This window comes from Anomaloglossus baeobatrachus, chromosome 2 (genome assembly GCF_048569485.1).
Source record: "Anomaloglossus baeobatrachus isolate aAnoBae1 chromosome 2, aAnoBae1.hap1, whole genome shotgun sequence".
Lineage (NCBI taxonomy): Eukaryota > Metazoa > Chordata > Amphibia > Anura > Aromobatidae > Anomaloglossus > Anomaloglossus baeobatrachus.
This window is the reverse complement of record NC_134354.1, coordinates 646,828,545-646,843,345: the sequence shown is the minus strand read 5'-3', so window position 1 is coordinate 646,843,345 and position 14,801 is coordinate 646,828,545. Positions and strand designations below refer to the sequence as shown.

General features: G+C 49.9%; 1 protein-coding gene across 6 annotated transcripts in view; it reads right to left on the bottom strand.

Moving 5' to 3' along the window:
* SMARCC2 (SWI/SNF related BAF chromatin remodeling complex subunit C2) overlaps nt 1–14,801 on the bottom strand; it is a 254,922-nt gene that overhangs the window by 89,515 nt on the left and 150,606 nt on the right. For 5 of the 6 annotated variants that reach the window (XM_075336975.1, XM_075336974.1, XM_075336977.1 and 2 more), the window contains 6 exons: nt 11,007–11,123; nt 9,756–9,818; nt 9,410–9,668; nt 9,177–9,338; nt 9,062–9,100; nt 7,943–8,007 (listed from right to left, as the gene is read on the bottom strand). In XM_075336975.1, the coding sequence (XP_075193090.1) occupies nt 7,943–8,007; nt 9,062–9,100; nt 9,177–9,338; nt 9,410–9,668; nt 9,756–9,818; nt 11,007–11,123 (705 nt within the window). The remainder of the gene's footprint in view (nt 1–7,942; nt 8,008–9,061; nt 9,101–9,176; nt 9,339–9,409; nt 9,669–9,755; nt 9,819–11,006; nt 11,124–14,801) is intronic. The other variant, XM_075336976.1, reaches the window with a different exon arrangement.

Sequence of the window (14,801 nt, the reverse complement as noted above, 5' to 3'; positions counted from 1 at the left end):
TTGTGATTGCAATAATTTTCAGGAAGAAACTGAGTATTATCTGACAGAACTGCAGGGGTGCCAATACTTTTGGCCAGCACTGTACATGGAACATAAGAATAATTTTTGCTTTGTTATTTTGTATGCTTGTGTGTTTGCTATAGTCATGACATTTATTGTACAATATTCACATTGGCCCCTGTAGTTTCTGTAGACTCTAACTTCCTATAATTTCAAGAAGAAACAGACATGGAGTCACAATGGTCAAATCCCGTCCCTGTCTTGTTTTGAAGCATTTAGTGAGCCTGTGCACTTGTCATTCTGGATGGAGGGGGAGAAGGGTCATCTGTGACATCTGACATCTATTGTGAATGTGGGATCCTGTGTTATCAGTTGTGTATAGACTGTGACCTGTCATTGTAATCCTGCCTAAAATTAAGAATTGCTGAAAACTCTTAGGCTATGTGCGCACTGGGCGTTTTTCGGGTGCATTTTTGTGCGTTTTTGGGTTCAAAACTGAATGACTTTGCTTCCCCAGCAAAGTCTATGACTTTTCATTTTTGCTGTCTACACACAACTTTTTTTTTTTCAGCTGCATTTTTGAGCTTTAAAAAAAAAAGGGGGTTAATGTCAATTCTTTTCTGCGTTTTTACCCCATGCAATTCAGCATTGGAAAAACACAGAAAAACGCAGTGATCAAAAACGCAGCCAAAAACGCACCAAAATGCGTTAAAAATGCATGTGTTTTTGCCGCGGGGGCTTTTTTTGCATTTTTGTGCGTTTTTAGCAGCCAAAAACACACAAAAACGCAGCGTCAAAAAAACGCTCAGTGCACACATAGCCTAAAGGCCGCTTTAAACACTGCGATATCGGTACCGATATCGCCAGCGTGCGTACCCGCCCCCATCGGTTGTGCGACACGGGCCAATCGCTGCCCGTGTCACACAACATCGCCCGGACCCGTCACACGGACTAACCTACCCTGCGATGTCGCTGTGACCGGCGAACTGTCTCCTTTCTAAGGGGGCGGTTCGTTCAGTGTCACAGTGACGTCACTGAACCGCCGCCCAATAGCAGCGGAGGGGCGGAGATGAGCGGGACGTAACATCCCGCCCACCTCCTTCCTTCCGCATTGTGGCCGGGACGCAGGTAAGGTGAGGTTCCTCGTTCCTGCGGTGTCACACGGAGCGATGTGTGCTGCCGCAGGAACGAGGAACAACTTCGTTACTGCTGCAGTAACGATATTTGAGAATGGACCCCCATGTCACCGATGAGCGATTTTTCACGTTTTTGCGACGATGAAAAATCGCTCATAGGTGTCACACGCAACGGCATCGCTACAGCGACCGGATGTGCGTCACAAATTCTGTGACCCCAACGAGATCACTTGAGCGATATCGTAGCGTGTAAAGCCCGCTTTACTGAAATTTCAGGAGGCATGAATCTGCAGAAGTCCTAGTGGCCAGTGGGAAAATGGCAAAGTTACAAACGTTGCTATGAAAAAGAAAAAAAAAAAAAGCCAAAAAACCCCACAAAAGAAGGGAATTTTGTTTACTTACCGTAAATTCCTTTTCTTCTAGCTCCAATTGGGAGACCCAGACAATTGGGTGTATAGGCTATGCCTCCGGAGGCCACACAAAGTATTACACTAAAAGTGTAAAGCCCCTCCCCTTCAGCCTATACACCCCCCGTGCTGCCACGGGCTCCTCAGTTTTGGTGCAAAAGCAAGAAGGAGGAAAAAATTATAAACTGGTTTAAAGTAAATTCAATCCGAAGGAATATCGGAGAACTGAAACCATTCAACGTGAACAACATGTGTACACAAAAACAGGGGCGGGTGCTGGGTCTCCCAATTGGAGCTAGAAGAAAAGGAATTTACGGTAAGTAAACAAAATTCCCTTCTTCTTTGGCGCTCCATTGGGAGACCCAGACAATTGGGACGTCCAAAACCAGTCCCTGGGTGGGTAAATAATACCTCATAATAGAGCCGTAACGGCTCCGTCCTACAGGTGGGCAACCGCCGCCTGAAGGACTTGCCTACCTAGGCTGGCATCTGCCGAAGCATAGGTATGCACCTGATAGTGTTTCGTGAAAGTGTGCAGGCTCGACCAGGTAGCTGCCTGACACACCTGCTGAGCCGTAGCCTGGTGTCGCAAGGCCCAGGACGCTCCCACGGCCCTGGTAGAATGGGCCTTCAGCCCTGAGGGAACCGGAAGCCCCGAGGAACGATAAGCTTCGAGAATTGGTTCCTTGATCCACCGAGCCAGGGTTGATTTGGAAGCTTGTGTCCCTTTACGCTGGCCAGCGACAAGGACAAAGAGTGCATCCGAGCGGCGCAGGGGCGCCGTACGAGAAATGTAGACTCTGAGTGCTCTCACCAGATCTAACAAGTGCAAATCCTTTTCACACTGGTGAACTGGATGAGGGCAAAAAGAAGGTAAGGAGATATCCTGATTGAGATGAAAGGGGGATACCACCTTAGGGAGGAATTCCGGAACCGGACACAGAACCACCTTGTCCTGGTGAAACACCAGGAAAGGAGCTTTGCATGACAACGCTGCTAGCTCAGACACTCTCCGAAGTGAAGTGACTGCTACTAGAAAAACCACTTTCTGCGAAAGGCGTGCGAGCGAAATATCCCTCATTGGCTCGAACGGTGGTTTCTGAAGAACCATCAGCACCCTGTTCAGATCCCAGGGTTCTAACGGACGCTTGTAAGGAGGGACGATGTGACAAACCCCTTGCAGGAACGTGCGTACCTGTGGGAGTCTGGCCAGGCGCTTCTGAAAAAACACAGAGAGCGCAGAGACTTGTCCCTTAAGGGAGCCTAGCGACAAACCCTTTTCCAATCCGGATTGAAGAAAGGACAGAAAAGTGGGCAAGGCAAATGGCCAGGGAGAGAAACCCTGAGCAGAGCACCACGACAGGAATATTTTCCACGTCCTGTGGTAGATCTTGGCGGACGTTGGTTTCCTAGCCTGTCTCATGGTGGCAATGACCTCTTGAGATAATCCTGAAGACGCTAAGATCCAGGACTCAATGGCCACACAGTCAGGTTGAGGGCCGCAGAATTCAGATGGAAAAACGGCCCTTGAGACAGCAAGTCTGGTCGGTCTGGCAGTGCCCACGGTTGGCCGACCGTGAGATGCCACAGATCCGGGTACCACGACCTCCTCGGCCAGTCTGGAGCGACGAGGATGGCGCGGCGGCAGTCGGCCCTGATCTTGCGTAACACTCTGGGCAACAGTGCCAGAGGGGGAAACACATAAGGAAGCTGAAACTGCGACCAATCCTGAACTAAGGCGTCTGCCGCCAGAGCTCTGTGATCTTGAGATCGAGCCATGAATGTTGGGACCTTGTTGTTGTGCCGTGACGCCATTAGGTCGACGTCCGGCATCCCCCAGCGGCAACAGATCTCCTGAAACACGTCCGGGTGAAGGGACCATTCCCCTGCGTCCATGCCCTGGCGACTGAGAAAGTCTGCTTCCCAGTTTTCTACGCCCGGGATGTGAACTGCGGAGATGGTGGAGGCCGTGGCTTCCACCCACATCAAAATCCGCCGGACTTCTTGGAAGGCTTGCCGACTGCGTGTTCCACCTTGGTGGTTGATGTAAGCCACCGCTGTGGAGTTGTCCGACTGAATTCGGATCTGCTTGCCTTCCAGCCACTGCTGGAACGCTTTTAGGGCAAGATACACTGCCCTGATCTCCAGAACATTGATCTGAAGTGAGGACTCTTGCTGAGTCCACGTACCCTGAGCCCTGTGGTGGAGAAAAACTGCTCCCCACCCTGACAGACTCGCGTCCGTCGTGACCACCGCCCAGGATGGGGGTAGGAAGGATTTCCCCTTCGATAATGAGGTGGGAAGAAGCCACCACCGAAGGGAAGCTTTGGTTGCCTGAGAGAGGGAGACGTTCCTGTCTAGGGACGTCGGCATCCTGTCCCATTTGCGTAGGATGTCCCATTGAAGAGGACGCAGGTGAAACTGCGCGAAAGGAACTGCCTCCATTGCTGCCACCATCTTCCCCAGGAAGTGCATGAGGCGCCTCAAGGGGTGTGACCGACCTTGAAGGAGAGATTGCACCCCTGTCTGTAGTGAACGCTGTTTGTCCAGCGGAAGCTTCACTATCGCTGGAAGAGTATGAAACTCCATGCCAAGATATGTCAGCGATTGGACCGGTGTCAGATTTGACTTTGGAAAATTGATGATCCACCCGAAACTCTGGAGAGTCTCCAGAGTAACGTTGAGGCTGTGTTGGCATGCCTCTTGAGAGGGTGCCTTGACCAGCAGATCGTCTAAGTAAGGTATCACCGAGTGACCCTGAGAGTGGAGGACCGCAACTACTGTAGCCATGACCTTGGTGAAAACCCTTGGGGCTGTCGCCAGGCCGAACGGCAGTGCCGCGAACTGAAGGTGTTCGTCTCCTATGGCGAAGCGCAGGAAGCGCTGATGCTCTGGAGCAATCGGTACGTGGAGATAAGCATCTTTGATATCGATCGATGCTAGGAAATCTCCTTGGGACATTGAGGCGATGACGGAGCGGAGGGATTCCATCCGGAACCGCCTGGTCATTACGTGTTTGTTGAGCAGTTTTAGATCCAAAACAGGACGGAAAGACCCGTCCTTCTTTGGAACCACAAACAGGTTGGAGTAGAAACCGTGACCCTGTTGCTGAAGAGGAACCGGGACCACCACTCCTTCTGCCTTCATAATGCCCACCGCCTGCAGAAGAGCCTCGGCTCGCTCGGGAGGCGGAGATGTTCTGAAGAATCGAGTCGGAGGACGAGAGCTGAACTCTATCCTGTAACCGTGAGACAAAATGTCTCTCACCCAACGGTCTTTTACTTGTGGCAGCCAGGTGTCGCAAAAGCGGGAGAGCCTGCCACCGACCGAGGATGCGGTGTGAGGAGGCCGTAAGTCATGAGGAAGCCGCCTTGGTAGCGGCACCTCCGGCGGTCTTTTTAGGGCGTGATTTGGACCGCCATGCGTCGGAGTTCCTCTGATCCTTCTGAGGCCTTTTGGACGAGGAGAATTGGGACCTGCCCGCCCCCCGAAAGGACCGAAACCTCGACTGTCCTCTCCTCTGTTGGGGTGTTTTTGGTTTGGCCTGGGGTAAGGATGTTTCCTTTACCTTGGATTGTTTGATGATTTCATCCAATCTCTCACCAAACAAACGGTCGCCAGAAAATGGCAAACCAGTTAAGCACTTTTTGGAAGCCGAATCTGCCTTCCATTCCCGTAGCCACAAGGCCCTGCGTATTGCCACCGAATTGTCGGCTGCAACTGCCGTACGGCTCGCAGAGTCCAGGACAGCATTAATAGCGTAGGACGCAAATGCCGACGTTTGAGAGGTTATGGACGCCACCTGCGGCGCAGACGTACGTGTGAGTGCGTCAATTTGCGCCTGACCAGCTGAGATAGCTTGGAGTGCCCATACGGCTGCGAATGCTGGAGCAAAAGACGCGCCGATAGCTTCATAGATGGATTTCAACCAGAGCTCCATCTGTCTGTCAGTGGCATCCTTGAGTGAAGCTCCATCTTCCACTGCAACTATGGATCTAGCCGCCAGTCTGGAGATTGGAGGATCCACCTTGGGACACTGAGTCCAGCCCTTGACCACGTCAGGGGGGAAGGGGTAACGTGTATCCTTAAGGCGCTTGGAAAAACGCTTATCTGGACAAGCTCGGTGTTTCTGGACTGCCTCTCTGAAGTCAGAGTGGTCCAGAAACATACTCATTGTACGCTTAGGAAACCTGAAACGGAATTTCTCCTGCTGAGAAGCTGACTCCTCCACTGGAGGAGCTGAGGGAGAAATATCCAACATTTGATTGATGGACGCAATAAGATCATTCACTATGGCGTCCCCATCAGGAGTATCAAGGTTGAGAGCGGCTTCAGGATCAGAATCCTGATCAGCTAGCTCCGCTTCATCATATAGAGAGTCCTCTCGCTGAGACCCTGAACAATGTGATGATGTCGAGGGGATTTCATAGCGAGCTCGCTTAGTCGGTCTGGGACTGCGTTCCATGTCAGAGACCTCACCCTGGGATCTATGAGACACCCCGGGAGAACATTGTTGTTCCAACTGAGGGGAACCAGGGGGCAATGATTCCACAGTGCCCATGGCTTGAGATGCCGGCCTGGACTGCAAGGCTTCTAATATCTTAGCCATAGTCTCAGAAAGTCTTTCAGTAAAAACTGCAAACTCCGTCCCTGTCACCTGGACAGTGTTAACAGGTGGTTCTCCCTGGGCCACCCTTAGCAGAGGCTCCGGCTGAGTAAGTGCCACAGGGGCCGAGCATTGCACACAATGAGGGTCAGTGGAACCTGCCGGCAGTATAGCCGTACATGCTGCACAGGCAGCATAGTAAGTCTGTGCTTTGGCACCCTTGCTATTTGTGGACGACATGCTGTTGTCTCCTCTGAGCAATACAGGAGGGTATATAGCCAAAAACAACCGTGCACCATACAGTGTAAAGTATAGCCTATAATCATATAATCTATAAGTACACTTCTGCACCAGTGGGGCCAGCACCTAGGTGCTGCTTACCGCCCGCGCAATGCGGTTGTGTGGTCACCAGAATTCCTGCCTGGGTCTCCCTGAGCTTGTCTCCCTTCTCCAGCGTTAGCAGAGCTGACAGGAATGGCTGCCGGCGTCCTGAGGAGAGGAGGGGGCCGTGGGCGTGCCCTAGAAAGTGCGGGAATCTGGTGCCCCACTGTGCACAGTGAGGGGGGTGGAGTATGCAAAGCATGCTCCAGCCTCAGTTGCTGACGTCCTTTACAGCGTCCCGCCCTTCCCCTGACTGGCAGGCCTGGGGGCGGGAAAAGAATGAGACTAGGCCGCAAATTTTTTTTAGCCGGGGACTAAAGTTATAAGCGCGGCCGCCGTATAAGCGCGGTCGGCGCGGAAGTCCCCGGCGCACTAACAGTCCCAGCCGCGCCGCAGTGATAACAATGGCAGCGGCGGTCAGCGCGGCAGTCCCCATACACTAACACACTCAGCGACGCTGCAGTGTGTAAAGGCACAAACGCAGTCAGCGCTGCGGTCCCCGGTGCACTAGCACACCCAGCAATGCTGGAGTGTTGCTGTGCGCGGTCCCCACGGGGACACAGAGTACCTCAAAGTAGCAGGGCCATGTCCCTGAACGATACTCGGCTCCTATCCAGCAGAGTCCTCAGGAGCTGTGGATGGAGCACGGTCTCATGTGCCTGGAGACCGATAGGATCCCACTTCACCCAGAGCCCTAAGGGGGATGGGGAAGGAAAACAGCATGTGGGCTCCAGCCTCCGTACCCGCAATGGATACCTCAACCTTAACAACACCGCCGACAAGAGTGGGGTGAGAAGGGAGCATGCTGGGGGCCCTGTTATGGGCCCTCTTTTCTTCCATCCGACATAGTCAGCAGCTGCTGCTGACTAAGCTGTGGAGCTATGCGTGGATGTCTGCCTCCTTCGCACAAAGCATAAAAACTGAGGAGCCCGTGGCAGCACGGGGGGTGTATAGGCTGAAGGGGAGGGGCTTTACACTTTTAGTGTAATACTTTGTGTGGCCACCGGAGGCATAGCTATACACCCAATTGTCTGGGTCTCCCAATGGAGCGCCAAAGAAATATATAACAAAAACCAGATTAAAACAATAGGTAATTTTCTAATATCTTTCACAATATTTATAGAGTATCCACTTTAATTTTTTTTTTCTTTTCATAAATCAATAGTAAGACATGAAAATAAACAACTTTATAATAAGTCTCATCGTCTGCTTCTTTGGCCTGGATTCAGATTTCACTCTCTACCCACAGGTATAATTGCTCTTCAGTGAATACAGACTTTCCTATTACTGAGATTGGAGATGACAATTGCTACGGCGAGGGGACAGCCCTCTATAGCAACTTCCCAAGACAAGATACATGTAAGGTATGCCACTAAAGCACAATGGTATTGTCTGTGTTACGTGGGTTTTACCTTTGGCTCTTTTTTTTCTTCTGTAGGCTGCGGTTCAGGAGGGAGCTCTTCTGTGCTATTCTCCTCTGGGGAAGAGACATTGTTATCAGTGCTGAAAATTAAAGAACATTTAGGAAAGCATCATGCAATAACTTGTCCACTGGAATAATACTAGGGCCTGTTAACCTATTGTTATTTTACCCATTAGACTGATTGGAGCAGGATAATGCAGAGAATTCTAGATCCCACTGTTTATGCAGGTGCCATTTGTAGGACATAATGGTTATTTATGTCGGCTTGGTATCTGACAGTGTACCGCAGACGCAGGCTGTCATCATGCAGGGACCGTGAAGGGGGAGCAGGTCTGCTTCTAAATGCTTTGCATTAGTCTCACATTTGAATACAGTAAACGTGTTGCTGTAATGCCATCTATACTATGGGGGTTACAAATTAATTATAGGCTGTCTGTACAATCCCTTCCGGACCTGCAATAGTGTAGGGTTAGCAATTGTAAATAAATTTACCAATTGTGCAACTCGTACAGCTGCTCAGGAAGCCAGGGATATTTGGGGCACTGTCAACTTCAAAGTGACTTTTAACCACTCCTTACAGATTATGAGGAGGCATGCAAGAGATTAAAGGGATATTCTCATCTCAAAGATAATATCCCAATATGTAGTAGGCATAATAATAATATTAGCAACTACCTGCAGTTAGAAATGTAGTATAGTTCTTCTGATTCACTATGTTGCCTACCTCCTGTTCAGGGCATTGCAGGACCTTAGGTATCCATGGTTATGACAAGTAGCATCTAAGTAACTGTGACTATATGAGTGGTCGTAACCATGGATACCCAAGGTTCTGCAATGCCCTGAACTTGAGGTAAGCGACATTGTGAATCAGAAGAACTATACTACATTTCTAATTGGAGGTATTTGCTAATATTATTATTACATCTACTACATATAAGGATAGGATTTTGGAGATGGGAATATCCCTTTTAAGTCAAAGGTTCCATTGTCCTCAATTACAACTGCTAAATATCACACTAAGGGATCGTATAGAAAGCCATGAAGGAGTACTATGACTTGCACCCCAATGTAATAAAATGTATAATTGGAAAACAATTGGCCCACATACTGTTTTTGCACAGAGGCCCTCTGCTTTCTGTGTCCGCTCCTGAGTAAAAGAGTACATGGGTCAGTGTTTGCTCTTGTCACATAATATCTTTTTCATTAAAAACAACAAAACTCACCTATCCGGTCATTTTCTTCACAGTTTGTGCCAGCAATACCACTGCTTTCAAGTCCATAACTAGGGTCAGCTTTACCCGTCATTTTGGCTGCATCTTCAACCTTGCGTACATGAGCTTCTACCAACGCTGTAGGAACTTCTTCCTTCATCTTGGAAAACTCATCTGTTAGGAGAAAGCACAAACCTTAGTAATATTTCGAATCCATCGAAATGATCTCATTACAGAGAGCTTACCAAGAGCAGATTTGGCAGCAGCGGATGCCACACGGGGGTCCACCACAGACGCTAGGAAAGCTACTGTGCTCATTACCGGGTTACCAGACTGGCTGAATGGTATAGGTTGATAGGCAAGAGGTCCAAGTGATGCGTCAGAGTCCTCCAAATAGGGGTCCTCAATGGGCAGCCGCAGAAAGTGTAAGATACATTCATCTTGAGTCCGGCTGCCGACATGTTCAGACACCTTGTTCCAGTCATCTTTGTACATTTCTAGAGCCTAGAATGTAGTTTAAAAGCTCAGCCTTATAAAACATCAGAAAGACAGAAGGCCTTATATATTTTTAGTGACCCTGTCATATATCACCTCCAGAAGTAGAAGAGTCTCTTGTTCTGTCCACTCCCTCGTTGCACTTGCAGCAGATTTACTCTATATAAAAATAATGAAAACGGTTACCTGAGAATGGAAAGTAAAAGATAAGGAGAAAGGACGTCATACACATGTGCAAGAAGCGCTATTTGTCCTAATGGCCAGAAATACATCTTTATTCCAGCCACAGGAAGAACATGAAATCTTGTTAACTTAAATAAAAACATAGTGACTGAGGAACATCAGAAAAATGAGGTGTAGCACCTACGTGTTTCGAGCAGCTTACCTGCTCATAAGTCCATGATTAAGATCGGCTAAGCAGCTTGAAACGCGTATGGTCTGTACGTCACTTTTATTTACTCAATAAGGAAAATTTCATATTCTATTTCTGTAGCAGGACTAAAGATGTATTTTTGGACTTTTATGGGAATGCTACACAGTAGCTTGGTCCATGCCCAGGATTATTATCTCTACCCAGTGAGCCGGACCTTTTTTTTGTTTTGGGACTATTTGTGTTATATGTACAATTTGCACAGTGCTTACATTGGGGTACACTGCAGGGGCCTGCCATAAATTGTTTTACTGTATGTACTGGAGTACAAGCCGAGTTTTTCAGCCCACGTTTTTATGCTGAAAATGCCCCTTCAACTTATACTCAAGTGAGGGTCCAACAAAAAATTATTCTCACCTATCCTCTGTTTCCAAGGTGTCTTCTTACCAGCTTCCTGTAGACAGCAGGCACATAGACTCCTCGGTGATCGCGGCCGGTGCAGGGGCCGCCGCGGTTGTCGTCAGAACTTTACTTCACAAACTGAAGTAAAGCACTAACAACAGCGGAGGCCCCAGCACAGGCCGCGATCACCGAGGGGTCTATGTGCCTGATGTCTGCTGGAATAAGGACATTACTAAAGGATGGGCACATTACTACAGGGGACAATATGGGCACATTACTACAGGGGACAATATGGGCACATTACTACAGGGGACAATATGGGCACATTACTACAGGGGGCAAGATGGGCACCATACAAAATTAAAGCATTATATAAAATAATAAAACTTCTATTTTAGGAATTAAAATGGGTCTATAATGTTAGTATACCAATGGGATACACCAAACACAGTTTTGGGGGGAAAAAAAAGCAAAAAAACAGACATATGGCTTGTTAGGACATAAGAATATTTGAGACTACATTTTCTATTTATTTATTAAAGTAAGACTTGTATAGTGGGACAGTCACCGCTTACCTTGGAAGTTGTGTTCTTCTTGCTGTACATATCGGTTCTAAGCCCAAAGTTTTGTAGATCAGTTGGTTTTTCTTTATTTTTCTCAGGGAAATTCAGCATCTGTTGTGAAGCAGAGGTCTGGAGAAAAAAAAAAGACGAGGAGCAAAGAAGAGGACGTTTAAATTAAAAAAAAAAGCAGTGATATTGCAATGCATGAGAAGTATTGAGATAGGAAAATACGGTCTTCGAAAGCATGGTAGGGTGAACTGTTCTATAAAACGCTATTCACATCTGTATTATGGCTTTTTATTTATAAAACTGAAACCACAATATTGGGCCGGATCGGTCATATGACAAACACTGTTGACTTTTTAGTAGAGCCTGATGGTCCCTATTAATACATCTAGTCCTGATAGGAAAAAAGAGAATTTTGTTTACTTACCGTAAATTCTTTTTCTTATAGTTCCGACATGGGAGACCCAGACCATGGGTGTATAGCTTCTGCCTCCGGAGGACACACAAAGTACTACACTAAAAGTGTAGCTCCTCCCTCCGAGCATATACACTCCCTGGATGACAAATCCAACCAGTTTAGTGCAAAAGCTGAAGGAGGACATCCACCCATAAGTAGAGATAGAGTAAAACCCGGAATAACCGGAACCTCTGTCTACAACAACAGCCGGTGAAAACACACAGAACAAAAAAGCTGCCAACAGGCAACAGGGAGGGTGCTGGGTCTCCCATGTCGGAACTATAAGAAAAAGAATTTACGGTAAGTAAACAAAATTCTCTTTTTCTTCATCGTTCCTTATGGGAGACCCAGACCATGGGACATCTCAAAGCAGTCCATGGGTGGGAAATAAACAGAAACTGAGAAGTAGGCAAACCTAACTTCACAAATGGGCGACAGCCGTCCAAAGGATGTGTCTGCCCAAGCTCGCATCTGCCGAAGCATGAGCATGCACTTGGTAGTGCTTCGAAAGGGTGTGCAGACTAGACCAAGTGGCAGCCTGACAGACCTGCTGAGCCGTAGCCCAAGAGGCACCGACAGCTCTGGTCGAGTGCGCCTTAATCCCCGGCGGGGGAGGCACCTGAGAACATTCGTAGGCATCGGATATGGCCGACCTAATCCAACGAGCTAGGGTCGGTTTAGAAGCCGAGAGACCCTTGCGCTGACCTGTGGTCAGCACAAAAAGAGAGGTGCACCACCTAAGAACAGCGGTGCGTAACACATAGATCCGGAGCGTCCGCACCAAATCTAAAGCATGCAACGCTTTCTCAAAGCGATGCACAGGGGCCGAACAAAGGGGAGACAATGAAATGTCCTGGTTAAGGTGGAAAGGAGACACCACCTTCGGGAGAAGGCCCGGAGTCGGACGGAGAACCACCTTGTCTTGGTGAAAAAAACCAAAAAGGGTGACTCCGAAGAGAGCACAGTCAAATCAGAGACTCTCCTGAGAAAAATTATGGCCACCAGAAAGACCACTTTCTGTGAAAGACGAAACAACGAAACCTCCCTAAGAGGCTCAAAGGGGGGTTTCTGTAAGGCCGTGAGGACCAGATTAAGGTCTCAGGGATCCAGAGGCCGCCGGTAAGGCGGAATGATGTGAGATGCGCCCTGCATGAAGGTGCGCACCTGGGCCAGCCGGGCGATACGCCGCTGGAACAACGCTGACAGAGCCGAGACCTGTCCCTTGAGGGAATTGAGGGACAGTCCTAGCTGCAGACCGGACTGTAGAAAGGACAGGATGGTCGGCAAAGAAAACGGCCAAGGAGCATGGCCGAAAGAACGACACCAGGACAGGAAAATTCTCCAAGTCCTGTGGTAAATCCTGGCCGAGGAAGACTTCCGAGCCTGAGTCATAGTGAAGATGATCTCGGAAGGAATGCCTGAAGCCGTAAGGATTCAGGGTTCAAGAGCCATGCCGTCAATCTGAGAGCCGCAGAATTTTGGCGGAAAACGGACCCTGTGAGAGAAGGTCTGGCCGGTCCGGGAGATGCCACGGCACCTCTACGGACAGGCGGAGCAGGTCTGGGAACCAAGCTCGCCTGGGCCAGTCTGGGGCGACGAGTACGACCCGACGGCCCTCCATTCTGATCTTGCGCAGGACTCTGGGCAAGAGAGCTAGAGGGGGAAACACGTAGGCCAGACGGAACTGGGACCAATCTTGAACCAGCGCGTCCGCTACCAAGGCCTGAGGATCGTGGGAGCGAACCACGTAAACCGGGACCTTGTTGTTGTGCCGGGATGCCATTAGATCCACTTCCGGAGTGCCCCGCCTGCGGCAGATTGACCGGAGCACTGCCGGATGCAGGGCCCACTCGCCACTGTCCACGGTTTGACGGCTGAGATAATCTGCCTCCCAGTTTTCTACGCCTGGGATGTGGACTGTGGATATGGTGGACTTGGAGTCCTCCGTCCACTGAAGGATACGTTGAACTTCCAACATTGCTAGGCGGCTGCGAGTCCCGCCTTGGTGATTGATGTAGGCAACTGCTGTCGCGTTGTCTGATTGGACTCGAATGTGCTTGCCCGCCGACAGGTGGTGAAAAGCTACGAGAGCTAGGAGTACAGCCCTGATTTCCAGCACATTGATCGAGAGGGCTGATTCGGACGGAGTCCAAGTGCCCTGTGCTCGGTGGTGGAGAAACACTGCTCCCCAGCCGGATAGACTGGCATCCGTGGTGAGAATCACCCAGGACGGGGCCAGAAAGGAGCGTCCCTGGGACAGAGAGAGGGGCCGAAGCCACCACTAAAGAGAGCTCCTGGTCTGTGGCGACAGAGCCACCAGCCTGTGCAAGGAAGAGGTCCGCTTGTCCCAACAGCGGAGAATGTCCAGCTGCAGGGGATGCAGATGGAACTGGCAAAGGGAACCGCTTCCATTGACGCTACCATCTGACCCAGCACCTGATGGAATGACGGCGGAGCCTCAGCAGAGAGCGAACCGCCAGATGAAGGGACTGCTGTTTGACTAAGGGCAGCTTCACAAGTGCCAGCAGAGTCTCGAATTGCATCCCTAGGTACGTAAGGTCCTGGGTCGGGGTCAGAGTGGACTTGCAAGCATGGCGAGAGTGAGCGAGACACTCCGCTGAGAGTGAGCGAGACACTCCGCTGACAGTCTGCACTGGATGAAGCCTTGACTAGAAGGTCGTCCAGGAAGGAATCACTACCAACCCCTGGAGGTGCAGAACCGCAACCACTGCTGCCATGACCTTGTGAATACACGAGGGGCCGTGGCTAACCCGAAGGGGAGAGCCACGAATTGGAAATGTTCCTCTCCGATTACAAAACGTAGCCAACGCTGGTGTGAAACTGCGGTTGGCACAAGCAGAAAGACATCTCTGATGTCGATGGATGCTAAGAAATCTCCTTGGGTCATTGACTGATCGCAGAGATTCCATGCAAAAATGCCGCACCTGACATGCTTGTTGAGAAGCTTGAGATCCAGGTCGGAAAGCACCGTCCTTGTCGGGGACTAGGAAGAGATTTGAGTAGAAATCTCAGAACCGTTCCCAGTCGGGAACTGGTACAATTACTCCATTGGCCTGCAAGAATGCCACGGCCTGTGAGAAGGCGGCGGCCTTGGAGCAGGGGGGAGTTGACAGAAAAAATCTGTTTGGCGGGCTGGATAGAATTCTATTCTGTAGCCGTGGGAGATGGTAACCCACACCCACTGATCGAAGACGTGTTGAAACCACACGTCGCCCAAGAGGGAGAGCCTGCCACCGACCAAGGACGAGAGGAGGCTGCCTTGGTGGCCGCAGCTCCTGCGGACTTCTGAGGACGCGGCTTCATGCGCCAGTTGGTTTACGGAC